This window comes from Sminthopsis crassicaudata, chromosome 3 (assembly GCF_048593235.1).
Source record: "Sminthopsis crassicaudata isolate SCR6 chromosome 3, ASM4859323v1, whole genome shotgun sequence".
Classification (NCBI taxonomy): Eukaryota; Metazoa; Chordata; class Mammalia; order Dasyuromorphia; family Dasyuridae; genus Sminthopsis; species Sminthopsis crassicaudata.
In genome coordinates this window covers 466,554,734-466,576,174 of record NC_133619.1, presented here as the reverse complement: position 1 = coordinate 466,576,174, position 21,441 = coordinate 466,554,734, and the positions used below count along the sequence as shown (strand labels likewise).

At 34.3% G+C, this 21,441-nt stretch overlaps 1 protein-coding gene across 1 annotated transcript in view; it reads right to left on the bottom strand.

Moving 5' to 3' along the window:
- The window catches only part of NEB (nebulin), a 213,863-nt gene that overhangs the window by 100,566 nt on the left and 91,856 nt on the right, over positions 1–21,441 (bottom strand). The window contains 13 exon segments of the mRNA XM_074303459.1: positions 143–454; positions 3,167–3,274; positions 4,097–4,201; positions 6,294–6,497; positions 7,521–7,832; positions 9,025–9,132; positions 12,142–12,246; positions 14,032–14,235; positions 15,590–15,901; positions 17,000–17,107; positions 17,518–17,622; positions 18,229–18,432; positions 20,248–20,559. Of these exon segments, the coding sequence (XP_074159560.1) occupies positions 143–454; positions 3,167–3,274; positions 4,097–4,201; positions 6,294–6,497; positions 7,521–7,832; positions 9,025–9,132; positions 12,142–12,246; positions 14,032–14,235; positions 15,590–15,901; positions 17,000–17,107; positions 17,518–17,622; positions 18,229–18,432; positions 20,248–20,559 (2,499 nt within the window).

Sequence of the window (21,441 nt, the reverse complement as noted above, 5' to 3'; positions counted from 1 at the left end):
CTTAAGACTGTCTGAATACTTTTAATTTGAAATTCCAGCTAATTATATTTTATCTATACTCCATTATGTGGTCAGTAATAAAAAAGTACATACTTTGCATGTATTTCAAATTGGAATTTTTAAAGGCATTTTGTATACTCACATCACTCTGTAGGTCATAGGCCTTGCGAGCCTGAATGACATCATTCTGGTCAGGCAGACACATCCATTCATGCAGAGGATGCTTGTAGTCTATGTCACTGACCAGAGTCTGACACTTCTTGGCCAAGACAATCCCCAGCATATCCACTGGGCTGCTGAACTTGGTCTTCCATTTCTCAAAGTCCTTCTTGTACTCCCTGTCACTCTGGATCTTGGCTGCATGTAGAGACCACATCATCTTGGGGTCATCTTTTATGTCACGGGCTCCAATGTGATGGCCCAGTTGCTTACGATAGCCTTCTTTGTACTTGTACTAGAAAAGAAAAATGGCATAGGCATTTTATCTAATATTAATACTTTATATTTGTAGACTACAGTTTTTTGAAGTGGTTTCACATAGATTTGTCTTTCCCTGTCACGACAATTCAGTGAAGTAGTTAGGGAAAGCATTACTAGTCTCATTTTAGAGATAAACTAAGATCTAGAGAAGTTAAGTGACTTTGCCTAAAATCATACAATAAACTAAGATCTGGGGCTAGAGCCTCAATCTTCTGGCTCCTAGTTCAGTGGTTTAAATTTGCTTTTTGGAGTTTTATGATCTAATATTGTCCAAATTTAAAACTTCTCTTCATCTTAGACATTTTTCTCTCATGAACTATTTTTTGATACAGAAATGTGACTGCCCCAAGACAACACTACCTTCTCCCCTAAGAAGATACTTTCCTTTCCCCTAAAATGGCACTATAATCTCCCCCAAAATGACATTATAATCTAGAAGACAACACTATCCTCTTCCCCAATATGACAAGAGTCACCCCAGTACTAGTTGCACCTTTTCTCAAGTCCTACGGACTTCAAGGCCAGTGTGCCATCTAGCTGCCCCAGGTTATACCTTTTCTCATTCATGGTTCCTCAACATCCCAGAGAATGAAAAGGCACACTTCTTGTCCTTCTAAGCCTATTTTAGATATTTCTTCTACTATCATGACTCAGAAGTCATTTCTAGTATAGAGATTTGGTCTAGTCTATTAAGATATATTAACATATTTAAATTCTTGTCATAATTATCTACTAGCTCTAAGAGTATTCTCCTTTCTCAAGAGGTTCACAGTTTTGTTTTCTACACCAATGCCTACATTTATATTCGGGAATTTCATTAAGTATATTGATGTTTTCCTTTCCATCTTTGCCACACACAAGAATGTTTACCTCAATCTCACTGTCATTCACAAGTTTTCCATATCCATGATCTGGAAACTGAAATTTTGCTCTACAACACTTGAAACTATTGGCCTCTTTTTCCTATTTTATATTCTCTTCTCTCTGGGTTTTCTTAACATCAATCTCTCCTGACTTTTCTGTCTTCATTCTGATTGCTCCTTTTCGGTGTTTCACTAAAATTTGGATAATATTAGACCATAAAACTCCAAAAAGCAAATTTAAACCACTGAACTAGAAAGCAGAAGACTGAGGCTCTAGCCCCAGATCTCAGATTATAGTATGTCTTTGGGTATAGTCACTTCAGTTTTTTTGTTTTGTTTTGTTTTGTTTTTTACTGGATCAGTATCCATTCCTCAACCCAGAGCTCCGTCTTGTATTCTCTGTTCCTCTCTCTCTGCACACCCTCTCTAGGTAATATTGCCAATTCTCATGGATTAAACTACCATCTTTATAGATATATCAAAATCAATCAATATCAATATCAAATGACCAGATCAATATGTCCAATTCTGGTCTTTCCCCTATACTATGGCTCTGAATCAGAGTATTGGGTATTCAAAACTGAATATCCCATAAGAATCTCAAACTCAGCATTATACTCTGAGACTTACTTGTCTTATAAATTTCCCATTCCTGTACCACTATCCTTCTAATTATTCGGGTTTGCAAACTTGGAGTCATCTTCCAGCCTTCACTCTTCATCATCACTCCCCATAGCTATCAAGTTTTGCCAATTTAAGCTCCACAACTTTTTTTTTTAACCCATCCCTTCTCCATCATAGAGCTCTTACTCTAGTTTGAGCTCTTATGACTTCTCACCTGTACTATTGCCATAGTCCCTTAATTGGTATCTTAGAAAATAGCATTTCTTGTATATCTCTGGCAAACTTAGGGTCACAGGCCTATGTCACTCTCCAGTTCAAGAATTTTCAGTGACTCCCTATTACTTCTAGGATATAACTCAAACTCCTCCATTTTGTATTTAAAACTCTAAAATCTGATCCTAGTCTATCTTTTTACCTTATTACATGTGACTCCCCTTCGTGAAGTTTACGTTCTATTCTAACTGTCTTACTTGCTAGGCTTTGTACAGGACATTGTCTAGTCTCTCCATACACAGTCTGTGCTCTTGTGCCTGGAATGCCTCACCTCTGTTGTTTAGAACACTAGATTCTTTTAAGATACAGTCTGAATGGCAACTTTGACATGGTTTTTCATGATTTCTTCAATTTCTAGTATCTCTCCTAACTATATTATCAATAATTTGTAATGACTCATATATGTTCCTGTTGTATTCCTAAACTGAAATGTAAGCCCCTTAAAAACAAGGAAAATTTTGTTTATGTATCTGTATCCATCAACTTTGTCACAATTTGGCCCACAGTAAAAGCTCAACAAATGATTGTTGAATTAAATTGACAACTTTGGGGGTTTATTAGAATTAATGTATTTTAGACCATATATATAATATATACATATGTTTGTATATACACACATATATATACATACGTATACAAATATATGTATATACATATGTATGCAAACATACACAGACTATATATATATATAGTATACATATGTATCTCCTGAACACTTCCTCCATCACTAACAAGGAAACTGACTATTAAGTTTGCAATCATCTTCCACTAGGTCTATGAAGAGTGTATATAGTGCAAATTATAGACAGTAGAAATGTAGACAGAAATAGCTAAAATGCTGACCAAAAAAAAAAATCAGAGTTCATAAGCATTAAGCACATCTGTAGAAGAAATATTTCCAGAGACTTCCAGAAATGTTGACTTACATCACTAGCAATATCTCGAGAGGCTTTAGCTGACTGAATTGGAATGGCATCCACCCGTAGATCATAACCTTCCTTCTTAGACTCCTCCAGGGCGAGTCGGTAAAGTTTCTATGGAGAAAAAAAATTATTGGTAATCATTCTTTGACCAGAAACTTTGGTCTCCATTAATTCTTTTCCACTATGAAAATTAAATGAACTTAAATAAATAAACTTAATTTTCATTGCAATTATCCCAAGAAGCTAAATTTCGGGTGGAGGGAGTGAATTTTCTGAGGTCCTTAAGGAAATGTCATTCCTGTACCACTAACTGGTAAACTGCTGTCAATATCACTGATATCTACATGGGCCAGGAAGTCTCTCATTTCTTTGAGGTTATTTTTCTCTAAAGGATTTATAATTCCTATCACTTCTTCCCCAGCCACTCTTCTTTTCCATCAACTTTTAAATCTTGTAGCATTCTAACAGGGATGAGGTAAACTGGTCCTACTCTCTTGTTCTATAATTGAAGGTAGGGATATGGGGATTTTTTTTTTTTTTAAACACAACACTAATCTCACCTAACCCTCGCCCACTGCCCTAAACACTGGATAACACATCATAAATAAGTCATAATATTCTATTCAGCTTTCTACCTTTATTCATTCTTCCTTTTTTTTGTCTTTCTTAAAAAGTTAAATTTTTTCAAAAGCTTAAAAGTGAACACCAATTTAAGCAACTAAACTTAGCAACTATCCGCATTTAAATGGATTAATTTCAATGAAAAGTATAAGTATTTTTTACTCATTCTGATTCTCATTTTGATTTTTTCATTCTCATTTCCTTTGCCTCATACTCTCACAATTCAGTGTGCACTCAGTCCTTTGGGTTCTATCTTTTTCTCTTTATATTATTTTATAAGGGTCTTTCCTACCCATTCTTAAAGTTACTCACCGCACTGTAGTTTATTTTGTTGAGTTTGGCAAGCATGATTTCTGGTGTGTCTGGCATGACATGGATTGTTTTCTTATCATTTTCCCATGCTTCTGTATATAAACGCTATTTTTAAAAAAGGAAAAAGAAAGATTTATTTTTTAGCCTGTATATATGTTTACTAGAATCTTCCTTTCTTCTTCTTATGTAGTGATAACAAAATAGGGAGAGAGAATTACCATTTTTTTCTCTCATTAACATAGCTTTTTTTCTCTTTAAAATGCCCTTATTCTGAACTTAGAAAATAAAGCAAGCATGAAATTGTGCATCTTTATTATGTTTAGCTTACTTTTCTTTTGAAATAGAAAATAAATTCAAAATGTAACTTTCATAACTCCCTATTTTCTGTGACTTTTGACCTTCCTTCTGTGCATTAAAAAATTTTTAATGAGTCTTTTTCCTTCCTCCCTTCCTTCCTTCCTTCCTTCCTTCCTTCCTTCCTTCCTTCCTTCCTTCCTTCCTTCCTTCCTTCCTTCCTTCCTTCCTTCCTTCCTCCCTTCCTCCCTCCCCTCCCTTCCTTCCTTCCTCCCTTCCTTCCTTCCTCCCTTCCTCCCCCTCCCCTTCCTTCCTTCCTTCCTTCCTTCCTTCCTTCCTTCCTTCCTTCCTTCCTTCCTTCCTTCCTTCCTCCCTTCCTTCCTTCCTCCCTTCTCCTCCCTCCCTGCCTTCCTCCTTCCTTCCTTCCTCCCTCCCCTCCCTCCCTTCCTCCCTCCCTCCCTTCCTCCCCTTCCTTCCTCCTCTCCCTTCCTTCCTTCCTTCCTTCCCTTCTTCTCCCTTCCTCCCTCCCTCCCTTCCTTCCTTCCTCCATCCCTCCCTCCCTCCCTTCCTTCCTCCCTCCCTCCCTCCCTCCCTCCCTCCCCTCCTTCCCTTTCCTTCCTTCCTTCCTTCCTTCCTTCCCTTCCTTCCTTCCTTCCTTCCTTCCTTCCTTCCTTCCTTCCTTCCTGTCCTTCCTTCCTTCCTTCCTTCCCTTCCTTCCTTCCCTTCCTCCCTTCTTCCCTTCCTCCCTCCCTCCCTTCCTTCCTTCCTTCCTTCCTTCCTTCCTTCCTTCCTTCCTTCCTTCCTTCCTTCCTTCTTCCCTTCCTCCCTCCCTCCCTTCCTTCCTCCCTCCCTTCCTCCCTCCCTCCCTCCCTCCCTCCCTCCCTCCCTTTCTTCCTTCCTTCCTCCCTCCCTTCCTTCCTTCTTCCCTTCCTCCCTCCCTCCCTTCCTCCCTCCCTCCCTTCCTTCCTTCCTCCCTTCCTTCCTTCTTTCCTTCCTCCCTCCCTCCCTCCCTTCCTTCCTTCCTTCCTTGTCCTGATGTATTTCCCATTCTACTCTCCAAGTTAGAAGAAAAGAAAAATTGTCCTTAAACTGTATAATTAAGCAGAATAAATTCTTACATTGACTATGTAAAAAACCCTAAACATATCAATATAAATTCTCACCCTCATAACCAGATAGCTGATTACTTCCAAGAGTGTTTTGTCTAATACTTTCTTGGTTGAAAAGTTTTAAATGATACTTGTAGTACAGTGGGTAGAAAACTGGATTTGGATTAAGGAAGACCTGGGTTCAAATTTTACTTCAGATATTAACTGTGAGATCCTAGGTAAGTCCTTTAAGCATTCTGTGCTTCTTTTCCTCATCTGTAAAATGAGAGGATTGGATCCAACTGTTCCTAGAATTTCTTAAAGCTCTAAATCTATGATCCTGTATTTCTTGAAATCTGTTACTAGGTCTATTAAAAACTCCATATTTTGTCATATTCTAAAAGTAATAAATTACAAATATATAGCATTTTAACATTTATTTCATTTTTCAAAATTGTCATTCATGTCACTAAAGAAAGTATAATAAATGTCATTTTCAAAGGTGATTAATATGAATTTTATAATACACATAGTCTTAAAAATGAAATCATGGCTTTGGTGACCATATTTTTTGGAGCAAAAATAAGAACATATGGTTTGACAAAGGTTAACGGGTTAAGTGTTAAAATTACCCTTTATGTTCTGAAATCCATATTGTTCCAGCTAACTCAAGAGATATGGTCATTATAATCATACATCATATTTTCCCATTTTGATTAATAAATAAGACAAATTTCTATAAATAGACAAATTAATTAATTCTTATATTTAGTAACCAGATGCTCTGACCATTGGTCCAAAGATTAAGAACTCACCTTGTTCATATTTATAGCATTATTTTTTGCTAGCACTTGTTCCAAAGAGTCTGTTACACTTGTAAATTTCAGTTTGTCTGGAGGTTGACGGTATATATTATCACTCAATATCTCTGTTGCTCTCTTGGCTTTAAGAACCTCTAGGGACCCTATGGGGACCCAGCCAATGCCTTTCATCCATTCAAGGTCAGACTTGTACATATTCTGTAAATGAACACATATAGACAAAGTTCACTAATGAACATTTAATACTGCTATTTTCCAAATGTTTTTTTTACCAGAGAAAAGTGAAAGTATCTAGCATTAACCCCCCCCCAAAGGTTTGAATTGAACATCACTATGTACGTCGTCCCACACCAGTGTCATGAATCATGCCGTGGAGATATTTCTGGGGTTTTGGTGGCTAAACTAGCAGATAATAAACATAGGTAGATTCTCATCAAACTTGAAAAGCTTAAGGTATGGATCCAACAATGTAATAGAGTATGTCAGTCACTGGAGAACCAAACCAATTACCTTTAGAGAGGTTGGTTTGAAGGTTGATCTCCAGGTGATAGTTATTTCTGGTCATGACAAGTAATTAAAAAAACCATTTACTAAGGGCAGAAAAGGTTCATTGGTAGAAGGAATGTCCACATGGATGAAAATCCTTAATTTTCAGCTTTGTGAACAGAAATTTAGGGATTCCATATTGATGAACATATTCATGTCTGCATACTTATAACATTAAATGAATTTTAAAATGCATAATATGGTCATTTCAGACTTCTCCCTGGGGTGTAATGGAGCTAGCTCATAACAGAGATCCAACTGTTAAATTTTTGACGTAACATTTTACACATCAGAAATTGGCAAATTCCACAAACCAGGGCTCAATGTATTGTTTTGACTGTATAGACTTAAGAAAGTGATGAAGAAAATGTCCATAATACAGACTAAATTTAAAAGTGTGTCGTATTCCTTTTTTTCCTTTTCAGAAATTTGATTAAATATTTATGAGCACACCTCTGCTTTCACATAAGAATTTTTTCGTAGGGAACAAATTAGAAAGAATCCAAATATTTTAAGCCACTTGTGGAAACAAAGTTGTAACAATGAAGTCGGTCTATCCTTGGAATTATGTCAGATACATTATAGGATTTAAGTTCACTTTTAGCAAAGTAGTTTCCATGGACATTTTCCAACCACATAGTTTTTGAATATATTTAATCAATACAAGGTACTCACATCACTCTGTAGGTCATAGGCCTTGCGAGCATGAATGATGTCATTCTGGTCTGGCAAACATGTCCATTCATGCAAAGGATGCTTATAGTCCACATCACTGACCAACGTCTGGCATTTCTTGGCCAACACAATGCCGAGCATGTCTACGGGACTGCTGTACCTTGTCTTGTATTTCTCAAACTCTTTCTTATATTCCCGGTCACTCTGCACTTTGGCTATATGTAGTGACCACATCATCTTGGGGTCATCATGTATCGCCCGAGCACCAATGTGGTGGCCAAGCTGCTTGCGATAAGCTTCTTTGTATTTATACTGAGGCAGATAAAACAGAACAGAAGCTCCAAGTTAGATCACATTTCTTGGACACTTATTAGCTATGTGAGTCTGGGTAAGTTACTTAAACTTACACATCCCTTTAAGTTCATCTATTAAGTTCCCTTAACAGGGGGCAGCTAGGTGGCGCAGTGGATAGAGCACCAGCCTTGAATTTAGGAGGACCCTAATTCGAATCTGATCTCAGAAACTTAACACTTCCTAGCTGTGTGACCCTGGGCAAGTCACTTAACCCCAGCGTCAGGGGGAAAAAAAAAAAAAAAAAAAGAAGTTCCCTTAACAGAACTTAAACTTCCATTTCCTCACCACCCCACTCATTTTTCAGACCCTTGCAATTTTTTCTCTGTCACTTTACTGAAACTCATTTCTTATTAGTAACCTATTGACCAAACCCATTAGCCTTTTTTATAACCCTTTCTTCCCAAAAACTTATTGTAGCATATGACAGCTGACTATCCATTCCTCCTTGATTCTATTCCTTTGGATTCACTAAACTGAACTTTTCTCAGACTATTCTTCTCACCTTCTTGATTCTCTAGACAGACTGGGCCACTCCTCATTTCCTGAACATAATTTGTGGTCTCTTGCCACTGTTTTTATTCATGTGGCCCTCTAAACTTAAATGCCCTTCATATCATCTCCACCTAAGGGCTTCTCACCTATTCTTCCAGCCCCAGCTCAAATTTTACTTTTCTTTTAAAGATACTCTTCATGATACTACCATGAGCAGGAAGTGATTTCTGCCTTAGCTAATTTCTTCATACAGTTACTCCTTCGACAATGCAACTTTCCCCATTGTGGTTTTACTATATCACAGATTGGCATAAGGAATTAAATGGGAATTTGAGGGAATTTTGCTGAAGCTGCAGATAACATTCAAAGGTCAACAGATGATATAAAATCCATGACCAAATACTTGACCCAAATTTTACAATAAGGTACTATAAAGACCCTGTAAAAGAAAAAAATAGTTAATTACTTGATAGATGAGTGAGTGGGGCAAAAGCTTTAACATTCTGGCCTCAACTTTCTTATCTATAAAATGGAGGAACTGAATAACTATGGTCTCTTGGAATTATAAAATTCCATTATTCTCTTATGGGATGACTTTCAATATTTTATGTTTATATTGAATTTATTGCTCAAAATATTATAAAATGATTGTTCTTACATCACTGGCAATGTCCCGGGATGCCTTGGCAGCCACAATTGGAATGGCATCACTTCTCAAGTCATAACCTTCTTTCTTTGCTTCTTCCATAGCATGCCGATATAGACTCTGGAGAAAGACATAACTTGTTATGCATCCTGAAAAATATTCTATTTTTGTCAAAAGAATATATCCTTTATACAAAGAACTGTACATGATTCACTATATTTATTCTTAAGTTATTAAGAAAGCATGAAGTCATAGCCTAGTATTCAACTAAACCATTATCTTTAATTCAAAACACTCTATTTGTCAAATATTAACTTGTTCTTGCACAATTGCTAAGATTTTCCTTCAGTATCAATAAATTCTTTGCTATAATAAATCAATGATTATTTTCTAAAATACAGTGGTTGCACAATGATTGAAAATAAGATAATACAAATTAATAATATACTTAAAAAGAAAAAGAATATTCCCATAAAAGATATTCAGTGTTGTGCACAATTCTTTTTTCTATTTTATAATGTATATGAAAGTGTTCATTTCAGTTGCTATCTGTTAATGTTAGAAAAAAATAAAATTAAAAAGTTTGAAAAATTAAATCAGTAAATGGCCACTATAATTTAAATGAAAATAATACTGAAAGACTTCTGAACTCTGACCAAGGCATCGACTAGTTATGATCCTGTAACTTCAGAAGAGTTTCATCTGAGAAGGGTAGGTTCCAAGGGAACTCTAGTAATTCTAAGCATATTTACTCAGATACAAGAAAACATTGATTTATTTTGTTTGACTGTCATTTATCACAAGAAAGGACTTATTTGAGAAGGAAGGAAGGAAGGAAGAGAGGGAGAGAGGGAGGGAGGGAAGGAACAAGCAATGATTAAGCACTTTGTGACAAATGTTATGGTACAAGTTTTACAAATATCACATTTCATCTTCAGAACAATCTTGGGAGGTAAGTATTATTCTTAAACCTATTTTATAGTTGAGGAAATTAAGGCAGAAATTAAATGACTCCAGGACCAGGGCACCTTCACTGGTCCTGTTCTGAGGATGAAATAAGATATTTGTAAAGCTCTTAAGCCCAATGCCACACTGCACTGTGTAGGTTATAAAGAAGTGGTATGTGGTATTTGTCACAAATCTTAAAATAAAAATAATGTTTAAAAATAAGTAAAAATAAACTATATCTTTATAAATAAACAAATAAAATAAAAAAAACAAATCTCTAAAATGACATCTTCAGCACCTTTGTCCAAAACTAAATATTTTTGAGTGTGTTTCTTTAATAATCAGAGAAACCAATACTTTATTACATTTTTGCTTTCAGAAATAACCATAAGCATTTGTCCTTTCATGGTTCTGTAAACACAAATATAGTCTTGGCTCATCTCACAGTTGTAGACAACACAAATAGATTTCTTTCAAACTACCAATTAATTTTTTAAATTCAAGATAGGAGATACCACTATTAAAATTTTCAAGTCTTCTGTCACAGAAATAATATGAATTATTTACCCTAGTGGATTGGAAAAAGTAACAGAATAAAAGAAGATTCAAAAAGCTTATAAAGATTTATGTATTAATGAGCAAGGAAGAAAAAAAGGGTTTTCCCCTTTTGTTTTGTGTTGACTTTTTGTTGTTGCTTGTTAAGTGGGCCATTCTGAAATCTAATCTTCCAAAGCCAGTCTTTGGAAAGTTAATATAATGACCCAATTCTAGAAATAAAAGTATTTGAGTGAAACTTTTAAAACTAGATAATGATTTGGTTGATAGCAGTAATCTGAAAAAGCAAACATTCTACACATCAGATCTGGTTTAATAAAACTAAAGTGTGTAAAATAAGCTGTTTTATTCCAATCTAAGGAAGGTATTAATTAGAAACAGCTATGTTAGCCCAAGGGACTCTAGGAACTCTAGGCATATTTGCTCAGTTACAGGAAGACACTGTTAACTGTTATTTGTCATAAGAAAAAAACTATTAGAGAAGGAGAGACTGAAGGAAAGAAGGAAGGAAGGAAGGGAGGGAGGGAGGAAGAGAGGAAGGGAAGGAAGGAGGAAGTAAGAGAGGAAGAGAAGGAGGAAAGGAGGGAAGGAAGGAGGGAGGTAAGAAGGAAGGAAGGAAGGAAGGGAGGGAGGGAGGGAGGAAGAGAGGAAGGGAGAAAAGAAGGGAAGAAGGGAGGAAGGAAGGGAGGGAAGAAGGAAGGAAGGAAGAAGGGAAAGAGGGAGAGAAGGAAGGAAGGATAAAAGGGAGGGAAAAAGAGTCAAAATGTGATTCCTGCCTTGAAGTAATCTAGAACAGATCACAGACAATAATAAAAAATTTTTCCCTTAAAAAAAACTAAAAGAAAATATCCAAATGATTGTGGATAATTTTGACCTTTGTTCTATTTTATAATACAAAAAATAGAAAATTCATGTTCCTGATTATGCTTATTTGACATGCTTACTATTGGCAAAAATGAATGATTTGGGTGGCAAATTATTATTTTCAAAGGTTTGGGGAGAAGTATTTGACCTTATCTAGCTCTTCCAGAGTATTTTCTTAGTTTTAGGAAAATAATGATTAATCTTAGGCAAGTAGACAAGTGAGTATTCTCAAAGCTGTATGAAAATTCTGCTTATATAGATACATGACAAACAAAAATTCCTAATAACTTATTCACAAAAATAGTTTTAATTATATAAAAAATTCATACAAATATATAATTCATTGTTCTCAGGCATTTTTAATCTTATGAATCTAAGACTTCTCATTTTAATGCAATTAATAAACTTAGAGTTACTTTTCTTTAAATTAAATAAATCTAACTTTCACATTATCAGAGGGAGTGGGTGAGCTCAGAGTATAAACTTCAGACCAGTTGCTAATATTCTAATACTAAGGTGGTGACTCCACCAGTAGTTAAGCACAAACTTTACATTCTTTTTCTATGAGAAGAGATGGATGGTATCCATACTCCTTACTTTCCAATAACAGATATTTATTAGATAGATATTAAGCCCTACAAATTGCATGAAGCTATCTGGTCTACATGAAAACCAAAAACCAGGATCTTATTTTTATTAATACTATTTTTGAACACAAGAACAACTTAATACAGATATCAAAAATAAAACTGGTATCTTTACCTCACTATAGTTGATTTTATTCTGTCTTGCTAACATAATCTCAGGTGTATCAGGCATGATATGAATCTGAGTCTTATCTTTGTCCCAAGCCTCTGTATATAAACGCTGTGAAGAAAACAGAAATAAAGATATTGAGAAAACACTGTTTAATTTGCCAGTTCAGACTCTGCATTGAGGAGAAGTTTGAAAGCCAGACTCTATATACATTGCCAATGTATCTCAGTACTTTTTAAAAGATGAATTGACATTATAGGATATTTCACCTTAAAATATGTAAATATGAAATATTATTCATAGTCATAAACATAATTAATAAACCTCTAAAAGAGGTCCCTCAATGGGGTACATTCTTTGAGAAAAGAATAATTTGCTGACAGAGGGCACAGGTATGCGTTAAATATGAAGGGATGATATCTTTTTTAAAATAATGAAATTAAGGGAAGAGAAAGAAATGTACTGCGAGAAAGGGAAAAGTGGAATGGTTTTAATCATCTGCCATAAAAAAAGGGAAGAAAAAAGATTTTGCAATGGAGGGAAAGAGGGGGAAGAGAGGATGAGAGAGTGAACCTTACTCTTATCAGAATCGGCTCAAAGAGGAAATAACATACACACTCATTATGGGTATAGAAATCTATCTTACCCTGCAAAAAAATAGGAAGGGAATGGGATATGGAAAGGGAGAAGGGCAATAAAAGAGAGGGTTATTGGGGGAAGAAGTGGCAGTAGCAAAATACTTTTGAAGATGGGCAGGGTGAAAGGAAAGAGAAAATAGAATATTCTAAATGGGGACAAATTATAATTAGCAATAGTAATTGTAAAAAAGAATTTTGAAGCAAGTTTCTCTAATAAGGCCTTATTTTTCAAACAGAAGGAACTGAGTCAAATTTATAAAAAAATAATAAGAGCTATTGATAAATGATCAAAAGATATGATCTATGTCCAAAGGACTATAAATTTATGCATATCCTTTGACCTAACAATACTATTAGGCATGAATACCAAAAGAGATTTTTTTTAAAAGAAAAAGGACCTACTTATACAACAGTATTTGTAGCAGCAGGGCAAAGAATTGGAAATTGAAGGGATACCTATCAATTGGAGAATGACTGAATAAATTGTGGTGTATGTTTGTCATGGAATATTGTTGTTCTATGGGAAGTGATGAGCAGAATGCTCTCAGAAAAAAAAAACTTTGGAAAGTCCTCCATGAACTCAAGCAAAGTGAAATATACTGTATACAAAGTGATGACTGTTCTGGGATGACCAGCTATAAATGACTGTTATTCTCAGCAGTACAATGATCCACAACTACTCGGAAGGACTTAAGATGAAAAATCCTATTCATACCTAGAGAAGAAACTAATTTTATCTGAATACATATTGAATCATATTCTTTCTCTCTTTTTTAAAGCCATATTTTTTCTTGAGGGTTTTTTTAAATTAAGGCGAGAGATTTATGTTTTCTTTCACAAGTCTTTTATGGAAATGTTTTCCATAACTTCACATTGGTTTCTTAATGGGAGCTGGGAGTGGGAATAAAGGAGAGAATCTGGAACTCAAAAAATTTTTTTTAAATGTAAAAATTGTTTTGAATGTAATTGGAGAAATATTAAATAAATAAATATTTTTAAGAGACTAATTTTTCTAATTATATCCTCAGTGCTGAGCACAATATTAGGTACATAGAAAGAACTTTATAAAAATTTTTTTTCATTCATTCAAATAAATTAATAGTGGTTTCAGAATTATTCAGTGTTTGAATACAGGAAAAAAGTGATTCATTATAAAGTAGATATGGACACAATTGGACTAAGAAAAAATGTACGGCCTAGTTCACATGGATACTTATAGACAGATAACCCTGTGTTTTATTAAAGATTGTCAACTCACCTTGTTCATGGTGATGGCGTTATTCTTGGCCAGCACTTGTTCCAGAGAATCAGTCACACTGGTAAATTTAAGTTTGTCCGGAGGCTGACGATAGACATTATCACTTAAAATTTCTGCAGCCCTCTTACATTTGATGACATCCAATGAACCAATTGGGACCCAGCCAATACCTTTCAGCCACTGGAGATCTGACTTGTAAACATTCTATTAGAAACAAATAAAATAGTGAACAAATGTACTTGCATTGTCATTTATTTTGAAGAAATGAAAAAAGAAAATAATACTATTCTTCTGGCTAATCTTATTAGCTTATCAAACCTTACAATATGCCAGATGTGTTTTAAAAAACAACAACAACTAAAGAGGTGTATGTAAGTCAGAATGTATTGAGGAATCAAGAAGAGAATGGAGGTACCAAAAGTATGTGACATTTGGGTGAAACAAATCCATCAATAAGTATATATTCAGTATATATATGGTGGGTACCTGAGGGGGAGGGGAGAGAAAAATAGCAGAGAAAAGAAGCAAATCAGTTGTTAAAAGGAAAGCTGTATACATAGAAGCTGTATAGTATTGCACAAATAGACCTGGAAGAATTCTTAGAGCCACCAACTTCAATTTTTTTTTCTTTTTAAAGATAGAGAATCTGAATTCAGAGTCAGTTACCCAGTGTCATATAGATACTAAACATCAGAGTGTTTTGTCCACAATGCCAGATTGCTTCTCTATGTATGTAAAAATCAAACCAGATGACCTCTGGAGTGCCTTCCAAATTGAAGATTCTATGAGATTTTGTGATTTTATGAATTCTAGGTAAATCCCATTTTTCTTTTGTAGGAAAGGGGCTATAAAGATGACTATACTCCTTTACCACCTCAAGGTGAGGTTTGAGAAAGCCCTAGTATATACAAGGAGTGGAGCTCAGTCTTTCACAAGACCAGTTATATCATCGCTTCTATTTATATAACTCCAAAATCAATATATCCAATCTCAATCTTTTCCCATAATTTTAGATCTTTCAATCTAAACACCTAATAATTGTTGCTTCAAGTTCAGTGAGTCTCCAAATGAACTTAAAATTATTACTAAAAGGCTCTAATTCCAGTTTTCTTACTCCCAATAATCACCAATCTTAGTCACTCATACTCAAAATCTTGAAGTCATTTTAAATTCCTCTCTCTTCTCTGACTGCCCTCATCTATTATATTGACAGGTCCTCTCAATTCTAATTCCATAGTCTCTCTCCAACTTTATATTCAATGTGATTGCCATTAGCTTAGTTCAGGCCCTCATTAACTTTCATCTGAAATATTCTAATAGCTTCCTAACTGGTATCTCTACCATCCAATTTTTAAAAAATGTCTACAATTTATTTTTCACAGAACTGTCAAAATAATCTTCATAATGCACTTTTCCCTCCATGTCACACCTTTGGTCAAAAACTTTTAATGATTCTGCATAGCTGCTGCTGCTATTGCTGCTGCTGCTATTCCTACTTCTGCTGCTACTAATAATACTGCTACTGCTCTTACTCCTATTATACATCCTTAGTACTTACATCGCTCTGCAGATCATAGGCCTTACGAGCATGAATGACATCATTCTGGTCCGGAAGGCAGGTCCATTCATGCAGAGGATGCTTGTAGTCTATGTCACTGACCAGGATCTGACACTTCTTGGCCAGAACAACCCCCAGCATGTCCACTGGGCTGCTGAACTTGGTCTTCCACTTCTCAAAGTCCTTCTTGTACTCCCTGTCACTCTGGATCTTGGCCACATGCATAGACCACATCATCTTGGGATCATCCTTTATATCACGGGCTCCAATGTGGTGGCCAAGCTGCTTGCGATAGCCATCTTTGTATTTGTACTGAAATGAAACAAATGTAATTTTTAAAATTTTGAATTGACACAATTAGTTCATGTATTTATAAAATTATCATTATAGTCATGGCGATTCTTTCAGGAGATCAGTTACTTTGAACATAATTCCTTTTCACCTATTCTTTTTCCCACAAGACACACCCCTTAACATAATGTCTCAACTTGTTCTCATAGAAAGGGAAAATTAGATATTGTTCTCTATTGATTTCTATAAGTAGTGCAATTTTGTAGAAAGTTAGGCTCATGTATATTTTCATAATATATGCTAACAGATTCAGGCAAAGGAAAAAGGAAAAAGCAACAGTTCCAATAAAATAAATCTATTTTTAGTAGCATGTGAAGTAGTACTAAGCTAAAATGATAGCTATTGCCTGTAAGTTAGAGGAAGGCATGTGTTTGGGAACATGCGTTTTTAGCATCAGTTTGGTCCTTTATACTGGTTCCTCCTTTTGAAATCTCATGTCCCAGGGAAGCTCTTTGAAAATCAATAATAGGACATCTTATTTATTCCGTTTTTGCTTCTCCTTTGTTCTAGTCAAGATTCAGAATGTATACAGAATCAATCCTTGTTAATAAATGACTTTCATTTTATTTGGGATTTTTTTGTCACCACTTTTTCAGTGATAGAGCTTTTAAGATTGGAAACCTTAGTTGATATTGATACATAAAAAGGACTATCTTTTCCTGGCAAAAGTGGCTTAGAATGTTTTATTTCCTTTGGGATTAGAGTGAACATTAATCCCAATATTGCATGAAGTCTGATTTTTAACCAGTGTGATTTTTGTAACGGACAGATGTCAACAAGGTGTAGGGACATTTCCCTCAAATTTAGAAATGCATAAATTAAGAGAAATTTAATTACATTTGAATAGGGATCTAGGTCACATCTGAAATATTTGATGGCGAATGTATGTTTAAGTTTCCTGTAGTTACTATTGTTTTCTTTGGTTTGTCCTATTATAAATTTTTTTCTTCCATTTTATAAAATCAAACTAAATAAGAATGCCCACTTGAAAAGCAACTGAATTTCCAACTTCAAAGTCCCTATATAAGAAACTACATCATGTTCAATTAGGTAACATACTTCACTGGCAATATCTCTTGAGGCTTTGGCTGCCACAATTGGGATGGCATCAATTCTCAAGTCATAACCTTTCTTCTTTGCTTCTTCATTCGCAAGTTTATAGAGACTCTACATGGAAAAAAAATTAAAGTTAAATATAAAGCTAAAGAGGTAATCACATAGATTGTCAAATCACCCACCCACTTATTTTATAAATCAATATAAATTCTAAAATTTTGAGTTTAAGTTTCAGCTCTAGCCCATGAGCTTGAGTTCTGATTATGTGCTTGATTTTATTCTTAAAAATCAAGTTAGGTGAAGGTTATCAGTAAGATAAGATCAGTAAGATAATATTTTCAATCATCATTAACTTAGAGTTATCTGGCCACTCTATGGCCTAGAGAATCTAGTCAATGTAATAGTCCAATACAAAAAAGAGTTCTTAAAGACTACCCCACATGGCTAGAGAACTCAAGGTAGAGAATCATAATAACTGAATGTAATTGCCAAATAAATTTAGAACCCACAAGGCTCTGTACCTCACTGTAGTTGATTTTGTTCTGTCTTGCCAACATGATTTCAGGAGTATCAGGCATTATGTGAATCTGGGTCTTGTCCTTATCCCAAGCTTCTGTATATAAGCGCTATTATAAAAAATAAATTAGCATTAGAAATAATGTTTTGTGGAAATTCTAGGAAGCTAAATTAATAGAAAATTATTATTCCTTAAGAAAAAATATTATTGTATATGGGTAAAATGTATAAATTTGGGTGCTTAAAATTTTTAATTATTCATATTTATATTAGATAGATACAATGAATAATAGCTAATGTTTAGATGAATAAAGGGCAAGTTAGGTGGCACAGTGAACAGAGTATTGGGCCTGGAGTCAGAAAGACTTAAATTTAATTCAGCCTCAGACATTTACTATGTGACCCTGGGCAAGTCACTTAACCCTGTTTGCCTCAGTTTTTTCATCTGTAAAATAAACTGGAGAAGGAAATGGCAAACCATTCCAGTGTCTTTACCAAGAAAATCCCAAAGGGTTGATAGGTTGAATATAACTAAAAGTACTCTACAACAACAACATTTTGAAATAGATGAGTCCGTTAATTCTTGTATTATTTTAGTTCTATTGGTATCAGAACGTAATTATGACCTGTAACTTCTAAAGGATTTTGACAACTTACATTTAGGGCTTTTAATTATGCTATATAATTGAATCTTTCTCAGAAAATTGAGGGCTCACCTTGTTCATGGTGATGGCATTATTCTTGGCCAACACTTGTTCAAGAGAATCAGTCACACTGGTAAATTTCAGTGTGTCTGGATGTTGACGGTAGATCTTGTCACTCAAAATCTCTGTTGCTCTTTTGCATTTTTCAACATCCAAAGAACCAATTGGCACCCAGCCAATGCCTTTTAGCCACTGAAGATCTGACTTATACATATTCTATTGATAGTAAAAAAAAATCAGAAGTTAGTTCACTGAGTCAGAAAGAATAATGACTAATTTAAAGATGAAGATGCAAAGGGATTAGTAATTAAGTACAACCCACTTTCCTTCCCTGGAAATTTTTCTCTAGTGCATTAATCAGACAAAATGAAGGAATTGTTCAGAAATGACTCAGAAACTTTCCTATGCTCAGTTAGAAATGGTCATATATCTCTTTTTGTTTGCTTTATTAGTGCAGTTTATTTTTTATTTTACAGAAATTTCCAATGATATTATTCCAATTGATTTCCTTCCCAGAAGAGGACTGTTCTCAAATCAAAGCATTCTTGCAGTCTCTTCAGATAATGATATTAATATACACTATTCTGCACATAAAAGGAAACACAAAGATCGAAACACTGACAATAATATTTTACAATTGTATTCAACAGTTTTTCATTTATATTATTTAACTTGGAAAGAATACTGATCTGATCTGCATTATTGTACTTATTTATAAGTTCTTTCAAGCTTACATAAAAGATCATAATTTTTTAAAGTTTTTATATCTTTTTCAGTGCCTAGTTACTGCATTTTGTTGAATGAATGAATGGATGAATCCAATAGTAATATTTTTTTGAAATGCAGCTAAGAAAAATGATGAAATAAATCAACAAGCCAGAAAGTCAGCATTTACACTTTGTAGAGACAATTGGATACTTCCACCTATCTTTAAGAATGAAAGCAAAGTCTCTCTTTCTAAGTAATAACTTTAAAATACAGGTGCCTGGATTTCAAATGTTACTGTGGACTGAAATTTCTAGAAGCAACCAATGAATATAAAATCCTCCATAATTATTCCAAATTATTTTTTTTCTCTAAAGCTATCTAATGATGACAATTTATTTCAAATATCTACACAGTACACAATACCAACAAAGAAAATGTGCTTTTCAAATCTCTGATTTGAAAAATAAATTTCTTTCCATTGCCCTCTAGGCTCTGATAATGTTTTGTGATTCCCCCATGTGGTAAGAAAAGACAAGATTGAGTCATTATCAACTAAATAGATCTCATCAAGCTAAGAATAAATAAATTAATAGGTAGATAGATAGAATAAAATAATAAATAAATAACTGTACATTCATATGTATGTGTGTACATAATTATATAATTGAATAAAATGGAAAAAAACTAATTTTTAAAAAATTCTACAGGAATGTCATCTAGAGTTTCTCAAGAGAAAAGATTCTGGGAATGGTATTTATGACGCAAAGAAACAAAAAGTAATTGAAGGATAATTATTCATAATTTAAAGGGGACCTCCTTATCTCCTAATAATATTGAAAGATTATGTCTTTCTCTAACAAATTTGGAATATTAATTGAAATTTTAAAGAATTTTAAAGAAAATATGTCTAGCTTATAAAATAATGCATCTATGTATGTCCTAAAATATTAATAAAAGAGCAACAATACTGATCATTATAGAGAGTAATCTTTAAAATAGCACATTGACTCAAAACTCTATATGATTCCTATCTTTAGCAAACAAAAACTGTTTTATGTTTACAATTTATTCTAGGTTTGAGTTAATATCTGTACCATATGCAAAAGTACAAGTGGTATATGTTGGTGTGTATTACATTTAGTAGGCAGGTTAAAATAACATTGCATTTTAGAATAGATTAAGTGATCATCTATTTCTCAAGTGCTTGTGATAGTGTGCTAAACTATTTAAATGATTTCCACCCAATTTAAATTGTTGCTTTTTTTAAACACATGATGTAATTATTTACATTGCTGATATTTCAAAATTCTAATCCATACTCACATCACTCTGTAGGTCATAGGCCTTACGAGCATGAATGACATCATTCTGATCTGGGAGACACGTCCATTCATGTAGAGGATGCTTGTAGTCCACATCACTGACCAAAGTCTGACATTTCTTAGCTAATACGACTCCCAGCATGTCCACTGGGCTGCTGAACTTGGTCTTCCACTTCTCAAAGTCCTTCTTGTACTCCCTGTCACTCTGGATCTTGGCCACATGCATAGACCACATCATCTTGGGATCATCCTTTATGTCACGGGCTCCAATGTGATGCCCAAGTTGCTTGCGATATCCAACTTTGTATTTGTACTGAAATGAAAATTCTTCAATTAAATATCTTTTGTGTGTTTAACTGTAAACTCTAAAAGGCATAGATCATAATCCCTTCCATTTGTTTAAGACAGTATTCAGCTTAGTTCAATTAAGCATTATAAATAAGTATCAGTTCAGAGTATATGTAATATTAATTTGACCTTCTCGGCTAACTAAATAGAATTTATAAGAGGGTAAATCTAATAGTATGGATGAAAAACAGCACTGTATTTTTAATAAGTTAAGTTAAAGGTAGGGAATTTTAAATGTACACTGATTGCATTCTTAATTTGAATAGAATTTTAGTTTTCCTATAAAATTAGGTAGTTATGGAGGCAACATTCCTTATTAATGATACAGAATAATCTCAGATATTATAAAGAATCATTATATTTCCCTCATATTTGTCTGGTGTTTTTATGGCTTACTAAGTATTGTCTTTACCCAAAATAATATTTGGTAAGCTTTAACATATGAATATATAAGATATAATAAAATTTTTTCTATAGTTAGCTAAACCATTACAATTTTACAATTTATTCCACAAAGTTTTGTTGAAAAGGTCCTTAGGAGAGGAGAACAGAGCTGGTTGAAGGATTTGGGGAACCAATGGAAAGTAAGCATGTCAAAAGCAGAAACTGCCTAATTCTTGCCTATATATTCCAAATGAGAGGCAGTGTGATATATGTTTAATTGCCTTCAGGGAACAGAGAGCTGACCTCAGAGCCAGAAAGACCTGTTCCAGTCCTATTTGTTATTATGAATCTAGGAAAGTCTCAATTTTTCAGTCAGCTAAGGTTATAGATTGCAGAAAAGGTAACTATTAATTTCTCCCTCCCTCCATCTATCTATCTTTACCCTGTTTCCATAAGCTTAGCA